Source organism: Balaenoptera acutorostrata, chromosome 21 (assembly GCF_949987535.1).
Source record: "Balaenoptera acutorostrata chromosome 21, mBalAcu1.1, whole genome shotgun sequence".
Lineage (NCBI taxonomy): Eukaryota > Metazoa > Chordata > Mammalia > Artiodactyla > Balaenopteridae > Balaenoptera > Balaenoptera acutorostrata.
Genome location: NC_080084.1, coordinates 39370898 through 39385877, shown reverse-complemented (window position 1 = coordinate 39385877; position 14980 = coordinate 39370898). Strand labels below are relative to the sequence as shown.

The following is a 14980-nucleotide window of genomic DNA, read 5'->3' as shown; positions in this document are numbered from 1 at the left end:
GTAGGTCTGTTGTGCTTTCTTCATTTCACTAATGATTACCTTCCCTTCCCTGACATTCATATTCAAATACACATTTTTCACTACTACATGAATGCAAGATAGCAATTATTCCCCTCCACTAAAGCTCTATTCTATAACTGTTTCTCCCCTCTTTCTTCAGATGAGATTTTTGGAACACTTTTAATTTCCCTACCAGCTTCTCCCAACTATTGGATTTTGCTGATAGGGAAGGAGTTTTACTTCTAGTCTTTTCTTAGGGTTTCCCTTGTAGTGGTTCTTGCACATCTCCACTCGCTCTATCATCACTTGGGATTCGACCGCATATATACTGCACGGTGGGTGGTTCACCACGTTTTCCTTTCATTTCACAGGTAGTGACTCTGATTCAGTTGGTATCACTTCTTGAATACTTCAGATGGTGCACATTGGTGATACAGTCTCTGCATCTCTGCACGTCCCTAAATATCTTGCATTTACTCTGAGAGATGGATGATCTCTTCTCTGCATATAGAACCCCTGGGTTGTAGTCTTTTCCTTGTGGTAGATGTTATTCTGTTGTCCTCTAGCTTTCACTGCTGATGATGAGAAATTCATTAGTTTTATATTTGTTTCTTTTGTAAGTCACAAGAAGAGTAACTTGTTTTTCTTTCTCTAGAATCTTGTAAAATATCTTTAATCCACAAAGTTAAAGAATTTCTCTAGGATGTGCTAAGGTGTGTGTGTGTGTGTGTGTGTGTGTGTGTGTGTGTTTTCTTAATTTTACCTGGAACTTTGTCTTCTGAGTCATTTCTTCTACTTGGTCTTCAAAACCAGTCATTTGGATTTCAACAATGACCACCCTTTCTTCTTCAACATATCTATAATATGTTTTTGGTTTGTAAATTGTGGCTTTCCCCACCTTAGCATTTGGCTGTTACCGCTGGTTTTGCTGCTGTGCTGTGTTTGTTTTTTGTACTTAGATGTCTCAGAGTGCTCTTATTACAATCTTTCGTTTTGGTTTGGGTTTTCCTTCTCTTCACCATGGCTCATTTGCATTCGGAGCTTCCTGATTTGTCTGTTTTCTTTCCTACCTCACTTCCTGCATGCTGAGCGCCGTTAAGCTTGTCGCTGCTTTCCTGGGGGCTGCCTTGGAAGCAGTGACAAGTCCCCTTAGTCGCTAGGGACAAGCCTTTCTACTCCCTGGGTTCCAGGGCTGGCGCTCTCACACTATCGGAGTGGAGAAAAGGCATCCGTTTAGGCTCCCTCAGCTCCTGAGGGACCAAGGAAGACAGCTGCCCCTGCAGCACGACGTTCGCTCCAGGGAGGAGCGTGGGAGAGGCCGGTGGGCATCTCTCCAGCAGCGTGAAATCACAGCATTCTCTCTCATCCTCACGCTAGGGCTTCACCCCACTTCGAGCTTTCATCTGGCCCAAGAACAAAAGCACCTGCACCGGCTTTGCCCATCAGGACCCTAAGAGGGGTCTAGACCTCATTTGCACCCGTATCACTGCTCAGCTCAGGAGAGGTAAAGACTGGCTGGGAGATGGGTAAATGAAGCATCACTCGAGCCACCCTTATACCAGAATCCTGGATACATGTTTACAGAAAAACTCAGACCGCGCCTCTAATGTCCTTTTCTTTCACAACAAAAGGTAAGGGAAAGGTCTAGCACCTGGAATGTTGTATAAAAGATGGTCTGGGACTCAGGACACAGCCCACCAAGGAGGTGCAGCAGGAGGCTTCAGGGCTTGTGGGATCTACTTTCCCACCAGCTCTACTTGGACTGGCCTTGGACCAGCAAGATCATGAGGTTGGAAGTCACGTCTGCGGGAGCTGGGGGTTGCTGAGCACTCCCGAGGATGACGAGCAGGAAGAGAAGGCAAATCCCAAAGCAGTGGAGAGGAAAGAGGAGAGTTTCTGGGACCAGAAGCAAGTGGTCAGGGAGCCCCGCTCAGAAATCAGTGAGGGTCTTTGTCCAGCTGCCTTCCTCCTTCCCTTTCCTACTTTGTAAATTTATTATCTATTTTGATTTCAGGTGTGTACAAACACAGACATAATGCTGTCTGCTTTTCAAATTTAAAAACAGATAACCTTCCTCCCCTGACATTCTATAAATGAAGAATAAATGGTAGGCTTTTCATTTTAAAATTCTGAAATTCACAACCACAACACTGATGACTGACTAACGGGTAAACACTTTGGGTTAAGACTGTCTCAGAGGTGTTTTTCCTTTTTTCCCCAGGGCTAGGGTTCTGTGGAAAAAAAGTGTTCCCATTTCCAGATATCACCTCAATTCAAAATTCACCTTCATGGCCAACATTCCTCATTGGAGTTGATGAGCTTTCTCATTTGGTCAAGGACATTACAGGCAACGTACATAGTGCTGAGAAGAAAAGATCTTTTATTTTATCACTTCTCTAAAAACTGTGGGATGATATTATGCAGCTGTTTCATAAGAAATGTGTCTCAGATCTGACAGGATAAATTCCCTTCAAAGATGAATCAAAGAAAATAGTATCCAAGAATGCCAAAGAAGCCACTATTAGCCAACCCCATCACACCTACAGAGAGCTCCACAGCTGCTAAAAGGACAACTATTCCCACCACCCAGTAAACCACATGGAGAGATTTAAAAGGAGAGAAAGAGATCTGTGTGAGAACCAGTCAAATGACACATTACTGTGAAAAGGAAATCATCCTTAGCTTTACAGTATCTAAATATAACACGTAATTAACAATGGTCACCTGCCAGTCAGTAAAGCCATAAAAAATGATTAAAATTAAGTTTGATAATAGGCCATAAAACTGGTCGATAAAAATAAAAATATTACATTTCTTTTTTTTTATAGTTGACTAAAATCATTGTATTTCTAGATTTGAATTCTCCATGTAATTGCATTAACAGGCATCTCTACTTATCCCTTCCTCCAGCTGAAGCTGCATTTTCCTGTGTCATTCAAAGAAGAAGTGGATTTGGACTGGCAAGGCGTTTTGAAACTCCACGGACAAGCTCAATTAGCATGATTCTTTGGAAGAGTTTCAACGGTCTTTGGCTACTATTAATATTTTTAATCTTTCATTTTTATTATGTGTATGATGTCAAGAGCTGTGGCAGGAAGCACATTTTGTCAATTAAATAATTAATACCACAGCATAATAGTCAGGGAGGAAAAATTGACATTTGTCAGGTTCAAAGAAAATGAAAGGCTGGGAGGATTGTTCATTATGCTTGCTTGGGAAACACATCATCTGATAGCAGACTTTTCCTTATTCCTTTCTCACCTCATCTACCGCTCCTGCTACAAAGATTCCCCACATCAAACCAGAGGAAAGAAAAAGCATTTGCAATGCTTCCCTCTTCCCCATCCTCATCCACCCAATCACAAAATCACGCCCATTTTATTTCCTAAATATGTGTCCAGTCTCCTCATCTCTCTCGATCGGTACCATCAAAATTGGCTAAGACTGACTCCAAGAAACCAAAGGGCAAGGTTGACACTGAATTGCCTGTTTTCTGCTTTGGCAACTGCGCAGAGGTTGGAAGCCTGAGCGCTGGGGGCAGACGGGCCTGGGTTCAAGTCCCAGCACGGCCCTCGCTGGCCTCCAATCTTGACGGTCTCAACCAGTGACAGGACGATGCCCCTGGGCCCTCCATCCCGCGGTGCTGTGAGAGTTCAGTGACGGCGCACGTAACTCCTGGCACATTGACTGGAACGAGGTGAGGAATCAGCACGCCTCAGCCATCAAGAGCAGTGCGCTCCATTTATGTTCTCAACACGATCTGATTTATGAACACGCCAAGTGAGTGGAGGCAGCTCCGCACGCTGCACTTCTGCTTCTCCCTGCACCTCCGCCCTGAAACCTCTCCTCGCCCCTCCACGTGGCCGCCCCGGACAGCAGGCCCCTGTCGGCTGCCGTGCTCTCCGCCTCTTCCCGCTGCCCCGATCGCTCTCTACGCCTTGGCTGGCAAGGAGCTGGGGGACAGGGAGGTCTGGTCCCCTGAGACTCTGGCTCCCGGGTTTCCACAGATGGTCTCGCCCAGCCATCAGCCACAGTCTGCCCTGGATACACGCTGCCTGGGAGGGGGAAATTTCAGCTCGCTATTTCTAACCCGTTAAGTAAGCACCATCCTCTCCGCCTAAACGAAACGCTCGCTTGGGGCGGAGATGCGCTTCCTCGGGGCATCACGCCGCATGTGCTGCTTTTTCCCCTCTCACGGTATTCCACAATGTAGGTTGTTCTTTGCCAATAGGGCACGAAGAAGTTATTTCTGTTACAAAAGGTGAGACTTCACACCGGGTTCAGATTGCCTGCATCTCTACAGTACCTGCTATTTTTGAAACTGGTGAAAAATGTACTCTGATAATCTCTGTTCACTGTGTAGAGATTATGAAAGAAGAAGCCGGGTTTAGAATGATCACACATGGCACAAGGAACTCAAGTCCCTTAATTTAGCGAGAGCACCTATCTCAAATATCTGTGCTGCATTTCCCTTAAAAACTGGATTTGAAATGTTAAGCAAGTTTTTCCTCTTTCATATAATTTGATACCTGTAATTAGCAAGGCATGCTTTCGTGGGGAAAACAATCTCTCTCTGGCAAATCAAATGAGTCTTCTTGACGTAAACTGCTTTAGGTGAGGGAACGCTATTTCACTCTATTGAGGATGGCTCTTTCCACAACGCAGAGAAGAAAAGAACCATGGAAAAGTTTCAAACTTGGGAATCATTTATAGCTTTGTTACTTTTTCTTAAATTTGTTCCTACTCAGTATCAAACTGTTCGTCACACTGTCTGTAAGGTGACTGGAAAAGAATGAATATATTCTTTATTTTTGAAGTTTAATTTATTTTTTCCTTGTTTCTTGATAAAATTAGCCAAGGGATGCTAAGTTCTAGGTAAATAAACTAGAGGATTGTAAGAGGATTTTATTTTTATTAGTGGTAATGTTGCCCACATCTCAAGACTGTGTTAGAAGAAACAAAATATCCCTATGTATGCCTAATTTTAAAGAAGCTACTGCTTTAAAGCATGGAAATCAGTAGGGTTAGGACTGTGAAGTCAAGTTACAGAAGTCACTATTCCACTGGTAGAACACGCAGGCAGAAAACAGAGTGTAAAAATGTTCAACAAACACGTGTGCATGACCAGACCATAATGGACTACATTATGGGAAACGAGGATGTTTTAGGGTCTAATCTTATATGTCCCAGATTGCCTTCGAGAGAGAAAATGGAACCCCTGTGACGCAGGCTCTTCTATAAACAGACACAAACAGCTGGGCCAGATGGATCATGAGATGATCTAGAGGAAGAATTCTTACTTTCTTAGGAGGGAAAGACGAGTTTCCTCACCAACAGTTCTGTACTCCGCACACCAGTTCTAACTACAGAAACAGTGTGTGTGTGCACCTTCCTGAGCCTGGCAGGGAGCCCTGGAGACCTGGGTTTCAAGTTTATGCACCAACACTTTGACCACACGCAGAATCGCAACCTCTCATATAAAATGCGGGGTGTGGGATGATTCTCTACGTGGGTCCATACCTGCATCTGCGTCCGTGTGTCCATAGGTGGCTTTCGACCTCTAATCTGGAATACTATGGGGTCATCTAATACCTCAAAGTCTAAATCAGAGGATAGGACATCAATCTAAGACATAATCATATCACCTCGAAGGGAAAAAAATGACACCTGCACGTTAGCACGAGCTGAGCATGCTTCGTTTTACTAGAACAATGACCTACCTTGTCTGGTGAACTCATCTGCTTCTCTGTGAACCAAATCCTTCACTCTGTTTCCATAAAGCAGCCGTGAGGAATCGTGATCAAAAGCTTTCAGGGTTTCACTGGAACTGTAAGACTTCTGGGTGGGAACCCGGCACTCCTCATTGTCTGCTGAGGAATTAGTGTAGCGCCGTTCCTTCTCCCGCCTGTTCTTGGTCAGGGAGCAGTAAGGCCTACGTTCCTTCACATCCATGCTTCATTCCTTCTGGGTGCACGTCAGCCCCGGCTGTGACGAAGTGTGCTCAGGGTTCCATTCTCATTGGCCTGTCTGTGGAGATAAAAGGTTTGCATGACGTCAGCATCACATTCACCTACAGACTGACCACATCCTTCTCAATCTGGAGAATGGTGGAAAGTAAGGGTATTATTGCTTATTGAGGAAACTTGCTTTCCACAAGAAATGACAATTCGTGAAATCCGTGTAAAATGTCCTGCATTATCAGGAGGTGAGGGACACGTTCTGGTAATGAGAGTTACGGGTGCTCGTTTAAGCTGCTAGATCTGATTTTTCACATTAGTACAAAAAAAAAATTAAGCTCAACCACACATTTTTTTTTTTTTATATAGTGAGTTTTTAATTTTTTTAATTTTTAAATTTTTTTTATTTTTTACTTTTTTTTTTTAAAAACATCTTTATTGAAGTATAATTGCTTTACAATGGTGTGTTAGTTTCTGCTTTATAACAAAGTGAATCAGTTATACATATACATATGTTCCCATATCTCTTCCCTCTTGCATCTCCCTCCCTCCCACCCTCCCTATCCCACCCCTCTAGGTGGTCACAAAGCACTGAGCTGATCTCCCTGTGCTATGCGGCTGCTTCCCACTAGCTATCTATTTTATATTTGGTAGTGTATATATCTGTCCATGCCACTCTCTCACTTCATCCCAGCTTACCCTTCCCCCTCCTTGTGTCCTCAAGTCCATTCTCTAGTAGGTCTGTGTCTTTATTCCCGTCTTGCCACTAGGTTCTTCATGGCCTTTTTTTTTTTTTCCTTAGAGTCCATATATATGTGTTAGCATACGGTATTTGTTTTTCTCTTTCTGACTTACTTCACTCTGTATGACAGACTCTAGGTCCATCCACCTCACTACAAATACCTCCATTTCATTTCTTTTTATGGCTGAGTAATATTCCATTGTATATATGTGCCACGTCTTCTTTATCCATTCATCTGTTTATGGACACTTAGGTTGCTTCCACATCCTGGCTATTGTAAATAGAGCTGCAATGAACATTTTGGTACATGACTCTTTTTGAACTATGGTTTTCTCAGGGTATGTGCCCAGTAGTGGGATTGCTGGGTCGTATGGTAGTTCTATTTTTAGTTTTTAAAGGAACCTCCATACTGTTCTCCATAGTGGCTGTATCAATTTACATTCCCACCAACAGTGCAAGAGGGTTCCCTTTTCTCCACACCCTCTCCAGCATTTATTGTTTGTAGATTTTTTGATGATGGCCATTCTGACCGGTGTGAGATGATATCTCATTGTAGTTTTGATCTGCATTTCTCTAATGATTAGTGATGTTGAGCATCCTTTCATGTGTCTGTTGGCAATCTGTATATCTTCTTTGGAGAAATGTCTATTTAGGTCTTCTGCCCATTTTTGGATTGGGTTGTTTGTTTTTTTGTTATTGAGCTGCATGAGCTGCTTGTAAATCCTGGAGATTAATCCTTTGTCGGTTGCTTCAGTTGCAAACATTTTCTCCCATTCTGAGGGTCATCTTTCCGTCACAACCACAGATTTTGATACAGAAGCTACTAGCTAAGAATTGGTCTTGGTGTTTCCTAAATTTTCCACATTGGAAAAGTTTTCTCTTGCTGCATTTTCTCCATTCATAAAACATTCCCTTTCTTTTTCTTACAAAAACGTATACTACTTTTATTTCTTTTAATTTTTATTTTTTTTAAACAGAAGGAGCAAATTGGGAGCTTCACAGAAGTAAAACTTTGCCAAGTGCATTGAACATTCGATTATTTTTCACAAAGACATTTCCTTCAGAGGGTACAATTATCATGTGTTAATGACCTAAATGTCTTGACAGGTGGAAAAAAGCGGATCCTTCTCTACTACTCCTCTCCTTCAAAAGCATTTTCCTCTCTATAAAATGAATTTAATCAGCACTATCTTGATTTTTAAGGCAATTCAAGTAGCTAAATTGATGGGATAGTTTCTTGCAAGGGCCGGTAGCAAGAATAAGTTAGAAGGAGCAGGACGAACTGTGTTTCTCTGCCTACCAACTCTCTTTTTCCTGAATTTGCTAAAAGGACAGGGGTTAGGGTGGGGAGAAAAGGCTCTGCTGCTGAAGATACAGGGCCCAGAAGAGGGAGGGCCGTACCCACATTTTACACAGTCCAGGGCTCATCCACGTTCTACGTGGTCCTCCTTGTCTTTATTCTTTCTCCTTTTGTCTTTCCTTTTAATCTGAAGGTCCCTGAAGGCCTTGTCTTCAGCATTCAGTGTTTTCCCCGCCCCACTCCCTTCCTAAACTCACTTTTTATTTGAGTGATTCCATAATCAACTTGAAACAAATGATTCCTGGTGGCCCCAGGTCTTCTCTTGGGTTCCACATCCTTAGAGCTGGGACTTGTATTTAGCTATTTTCTCCTGAGTAGGGTCCTTCTCCGGAAGAGTCTCTCTCCCCCTCTCTTCATCCTTGGCCGTCATGATACACATCACACTGCTCTCTCTGATGTGCTTCCAACTCGGAGTCTCTTCGCTGACTCTGATTCGCCCACATCGACTCAGGTTACATCTACGCTGTCAACAAGTCTTGATTCTTTCTGAGCAAAATTACGACTCCTAATACCTTTCACTTTCTAACTTCTGCCTTCCTTCCAGCGAGAAGGAGAGTGGGGAAACTGAGCTGGAGTGACCCCAGAATCCCAGAACCTATGCTTGGAAAAGTTGGACGCTCCTCCTGCCGCCTCTTCGACCAAACTGAATCCTACCCCCACCCCCCCCCCCCGCCGTATTGAGGGTACCCACATGGGGTTCCACGTGTCTCTGCTACTGAACTGAGCTGCGCTGTTAAAAGTAGTTGCTAATATTTTAGCTTGGTTGTTGAACTGTATCTTGACTTCCCTACCTTTTTCTTCTTTTTGATGAATCCTATTTTAAAAACTAACATTTTTCACTGACCCCCTCTGATTCATTACTCCATTTTTCTCTCTACAAGTTCTTCCAATAGCTTTTAATAGAAATTGGATTTCCCTTAATGTAGCTTTCCTTTCTGTTTAAGACAATAAATAATTTCAAGGTACGGTGACAGGGACTGTTTTTGTACAACAGGATTAAAACAACACACGAATTTACTCTTGTTATTCCAACAAACAGAAGTCACTTTAGATAAATATTTATTGAATGACTAATATGCTGAGAACACACCACTGAATCAAACAATGTCCCTGCCCTCAGGGAACATATGCTTAGTGAGGGAAACAGGTACATTCCTTCTAATGGAGTGAATAAATATGCCCGAGTTAAAGGAAAATCTTGTTTCCAAAATAGTCTTGATCTCTTTGGAGGAAAGGTTTATATAGACTCTCATAACTAAATGATCCTCAAAAAGCTTTTCATTGACCAGAAGAACATTGTAATTCAAGCATTTTTAGTAATAGAGTTTTGGGATTTGAAACCATTATAAAGGTTCCATTTCTTGCCCTAAGTTGACATCTTTCAAAAAATAAGTGTTGCTATATATACAAATATGTAGGCATTTTTATACTTTCAAAATGGACTGACTGGGACTTCCCTGGTGGCGCAGTGGTTTAGACTCTACGCTCCCAGCGCAGGGGGCCCGGGTTTGATCCCTGGTCAGGGAACTAGATCCCACACGCCACAGTGAAGATCCCGCGTGCCTCAAATAAGACCCGGCGCAGCCAAATAAATATTTTTTAAAAAGTGAACTGACTAATGCCAGGGAAAATTGGTTTTTTTTTCTTCTCTGCTGCAGTTTTGTTTCAGTTACTTAGGCCAGGCATTGGTAAACTCTAGTCCCCTGACCCAATCTGACCCATGACCTGCTTTTGCAAATACAGTTTTACTGGAACGAAGCACATGTATTTGTTTACGTATTCTCCTCGGCTGTGCTCATGCTGCAAAGACAGAGTTGAGCGGTTGCAACAGAGGCTGTAGTGAATTGAACTGTCGCTCCCAGAAAGATATGCTGAAGTCTTAACCCCTGGTATCTGTGAAGCTGACCTTGTCTGGAAATATGGTCTTTGCAGTTGCAATCGAGTTAGGATGAGGTCACACTAAGTTAGGGTGGGCTTCAAATCCAATGACTGTTCTCTTCATGAGACAGAAGAGGGGGATTTGGAGACAGAGACGTACACACAAACAAGAAAATGGGCCATGTGACGATGAAGGCAGAGATGGAGGAATGCAGCTACGAGCCAAGGGCGTCAGGTGTTGCCAGCAGCCATCAGAAGACGGCAGAGACGCGGGGAATAGATGCTTCCCTAGGACCTCAGAGGCAGCGTGGCCCTGCCCGCACCTCGCTTCCGGACTTCTTGCCTCCAGAACTGAAAGGATACATTTCTGTTGATTCAAGCCACCAAATTTGTGATATTTTGTTACTGCAGCCCTAGGATCTGATGGCCCCACAAATTCTAAACGATTTGCTATCTGGCCCTTTACAGAAAAAAAAAAATTGCCCATGTCTAAGTTAGACCACACATATTTCTCCATTCTGTCTTTTTCTTTGTCCCTTTGGATCTCTGAATGTAAAAAGTATTTTCTTTACTATATAGTCCATGATACAGTTTTTCAGTCTTGCAAATCAGATAAGTCAATAACTTCTTTAAAGTAATAATATGAACATACATCATCAGTAGCAAAGATGCATCCTTGCAATAATGTTACCAATGTTTAAAAATCAATTCCAATCAAATGTTAATAAATTAGTAATCAAAAGATAATTTTATGTATTCTTGAGCTTTATAGAACATCTCTAGCACAAAATATCTGACTTTTCTTTATTTGTGAAGCAATTCTAAAGTGCCGTGAAAAATCAATATAGAGTATTCAAATACACCATCAAAGAAAAAGACATTTTGAGCTTAGAGCTTCCAAACAATAAAAAATCCTTTGCATCTGTCTTTCCAGTTTTGCACATGGTTCAAACTCTTCAAGGATTTAATTTACACTGTAACATTTGCAACTACTGATATGCTTCTGATGGAAGTCAGTGAGTTCAATATGACTTCAAAAGGCAGTTTTCTTAGATTAATATCCCATGGTAATGATGATGTTGATTAGAATATTCAAACATTTTGTCTATATCTATTATTGCTTCTGTTTACATTTACTATTAATCTTGTGATTTACACAGTTTTAAGAATCACATCCATAAAGGATATTGGGAAAATTTGTTGTGTGAGGCCAGTGTGATAATTTTTTATTTGCTATTAAAATTATGATATTAATTAAGATACTGGGAGTTTGGGGTTAGTAGATGCAAACCATTACATTTAGAATGGGTAAACCACAAGCTCCTACTGTAGAGCACAGGGAACTATATCCAATCTCCTGGGATAAACCATAATGGAAAAGAATATAAAAAAAAGAATGTATATATGTGTATAACTGAGTCACTTTGCTGTACAGCAGAAATTAGCACAACATTGTAAATTAACTGTACTTCAATAAAAAAAGTGTAAAAAAAATTTTTTTTAATTAAAAAAAAAAAGGCAGTTTTCTGCATTATCTCCTGCACTCAAAGCTGAAGACGAGAAGGTTAAAAAAGTGCAGCTGCTTAAGTGGTGTTAAATTGTTGAAGCACTTTGATGGTGACTGCATAGTCCTACCAGACGAAGAGGGTCTCCCGGAGCATATTCAGCAGAAAGCAGTTAATGAACGGGACCCTTGCTGCATCAGGGGGCGGGGCCTTTGAAAAGGGAAGAAAACTAGTAGAGAGAAAGGGGACCGAAAACTTCTGGTTGGACTGGCTACAGCAAGTACATGACAATATCAAACTGATTTGGTTAATTTTCATTAGCTCCTTGAAAAACCACTCAGTAACTGCCCATAGCACTGCTCTGGAAAATACAGCTGGTCTTAAAGCAAATTCCATTATTTGGCTATTTGTTTTTTCTCAACATCTTGCAAAATGTTTGATTGTTTGAATGAATGCGCAGGCAGCCCTGACTTAGGGACACTAGGGATCATATCCTCTATTTCAGATACTGTATATTATTTCAACATGCTTTGAAACTTGGCCACAGAACTTAACGACATTATCACATTGTTTCATAACCTGTTCTTAACGCCAAAGAAACATTTGAAAATTGTACCTTTAGGAAGTAATCTGATTTTAATTGGACTTTGTATATTTTTAAAACCCTTGATGCCAATGATTACAATCTCTCAGGCCCATGACAAACATCCCTAAAATCATCTGTACTTCTAAAATTCTGTGAGCTTATATGTCGATCTAGCAACGGAAATAAAAACAAATATCCAAGCCCAAAGGATTAAGTAACGTTTTCATCAAATTCACTCATGTTTCCATTGTTATTTATTTTCTGTAAGGATTACAAATTCCTGAATGTTATCTTGAATATCTTCTGCATAGACTGTCTCCTCACTTTATAATGGTTTGGAAAAGTTCACCCAAAAGAGTAAGCAGATTTCAGAGAAACACAATTTACCTCAGCATGTTTTAGATTAAAGATCTAAATTAAGCTATTTGTACACAATACCAAGAATATTTTGCCTTTTGTTATTCACAATTCATATTTTCCCTAATAAGTTAGTATTTATGATTTATTACCAGTTATGTTAATCCAACAGTAAATATAACTTTGCACACCACAAGCACTTCAAAATGTTTCCTTCATTGAATAGTTAGATTACTGTCAACTGAACACGAGATGAAATCAATTGCTATTGTTCATTTCAGAGGTAATTTTGTCTCCTGAGACAAATTTATAAATCAAAGAATTGAAATAATTAAGAACAAAAATAAAATCATGTTATGGTGATTTTTTTTAATAATGCTAAAGTCAAGCGTAACTAAAATTTGAGCTTACAGTTTCAAATAGAAGAATGCAAGCGAATCATGTTTGAGACACAAAATTAAAACACAAGCAAAACTGTGTAAAGAAACACAGGGAAAGGAGAGTGTACCATGAGTAACAAAAGTGATGCTTGTTGAGAAGATACAGGTACGGAGAAAAATAAATATAGTGAATAATTCGTGATTGAGAAGATTAAAAGCAAGGAAGGTTGCTTTCTTTAAACAAGACAGGAAATAAAGAGAACATTCGATAGCAATAATAAGTAAGAAGTCAACTTATGTTTCCAGCCAAGATGGGGTAATGGGAAGTGGATTTACCCACTTGTCTAAAATAGCAACAACAATAAAATAGACAAAATACATGAAACAAAGTTTTCAAGATACTGACATGAAGAAATGAAGGATAGTGAACCTTGAGAGAGGGGAACAAACAAGGTGAGCCCTTGAGTACCCTTGCTCACTGCCTTGAAAGAACTTCCAGGCTGTAGCACAGGGAGGAGGAAACCAGGAAGAGCTCAGCCAAGTTCCTAAGCTAAAGAGACAGAGCTGAAAGTCTGGTAGAACAGGTGGTAAGGATTTGCAGGACAAAGTGTTGGAGGAAAGAGAGCTGCATGGGGAAAGAACTCTGCAGGTCTGCAGAGGGTCCTTCTTGAGAATTCAGCAGTGTAGTGACCAGCACATGTGTGTGAGGGGACTGCTGGAGGCCAGAGAAAGAATGACTGGAAAGGATTACAGCAGAGTTTCTCAACCTTGGCGTTACTGATACATTAGATGGAAATTTTTCTTTTTGTTGGGGGATATCCTACAGTAGGATGTTTAGCAGCAGTCCTAGCCTCAACCTACTGGATACCAGTAGCACGCCTAGTCATGATAATGATAAAATATCCTCAGACATTACCAAATGTCTTGCTTGGGTAAAACTGTCCCTGTAAAGGACCGCTGAATTACAGGGAACAGTTTTCAAAGCTCAAACAGGGCCAAGAATAGTGTATAGTTTTTCCAGCCAGACTAGAAAAACCTCATAATTTATTAGGTGATGTATTCACAAAGGTCTTGCCTCAATTGTGGGGAATAATTAGCACTAGACTAAACATCTCTCTGGTCTCAATAAAAAATCTTAAAAGCAAGACCAGAAAGGATCAAAGTGTTTCCAAGTAGCTTACCTGTCCCATAACAAAGCTTAAGAATATTATAGGAATAGAAAAATAACCAGCACTCAACACAGTAAAATTCATAATGTCTGTCATCTGATCAAAGAGTACCTGGCATGCAAAGAAGCAGGAAAATAATGAGGAGAAAAATCAAGCAACTGAAACTGACCCAGAACTGACACAGGTGTTAGAATGAAGAGACAAGGACATGAAAACAGTTATTATAACTGTATTCCGTATGTTCGAAAAATTAAATGGAGACATGAAAGATATTAAAAAAAAAAAAAGAACCAAATCAAACTTGTAGAGATGGAAGTACCGTGTCTGAGATGGAAAATACACTGGATGAGATGGATGGCAGATTAGACATCACAGAAGAAAAGATTAATGAACTTAAAGATACAGTAATAGAAACTGTATGAAATGAAGCACAGAGAAAGAAAAAAAAAATAAATGAATATATCAACAGTGAGATGTGGGACTACTTCAAAAGGTCAATATAGATGTAACTGGAATCTCTGAAGGAGAAGACAGAGAGGAGAGAACAGAAAAAATGCTGATGAAATAACAACCAAAAAATAATCAAATTTGATAAATGCTACAAAAACCCACAGATCCCAGAAACTAAACAAACCCCAAGCACAAGAAATATAAAGAAAATTATACCAAGGCATTTAATTGTGATTAAAATTGTTCAAAATCAGGGACTTCCCTGGTTGGCCAGTGGTTAAGAATCTGCCTGCCAATGCAGGGGACACGGGTTCGAGTCCTGGTCTGGGAAGATCCCACATGACATGAAGCAACTAAGCCCGTGCACAACAACTACTGAGCCTGTGCTCTAGAGCCCGTGAGTCACAACTACTGAGCCCGCACACCTAGAGCCCGTGCTTCACAACAACAGAAGCCACCGCAGTGAGAAGCCCATGCACTGCAATGAAGAGTAGCTCCCGCTTGCTGCAACTAGAGAAAGCCCATGCACAGCAACGAAGACCCAGTGCAGCCAAAAATAAATAAATAAATAATAAAAAAACCTTAATTTTTAAAAA

At 40.9% G+C, this 14980-nt stretch overlaps 1 protein-coding gene across 6 annotated transcripts in view; it reads right to left on the bottom strand.

Annotated features, from left to right (window-relative positions):
- The window catches only part of TENM3 (teneurin transmembrane protein 3), a 608889-nt gene that overhangs the window by 427991 nt on the left and 165918 nt on the right, over positions 1–14980 (bottom strand). For all 6 annotated transcript variants that reach the window (XM_057537184.1, XM_057537189.1, XM_057537185.1 and 3 more), the window contains exon 2: positions 5721–6027. In XM_057537184.1, coding sequence (XP_057393167.1) covers positions 5721–5952 — 232 coding nt within the window. In that variant the 5' untranslated portion in view covers positions 5953–6027. The remainder of the gene's footprint in view (positions 1–5720; positions 6028–14980) is intronic.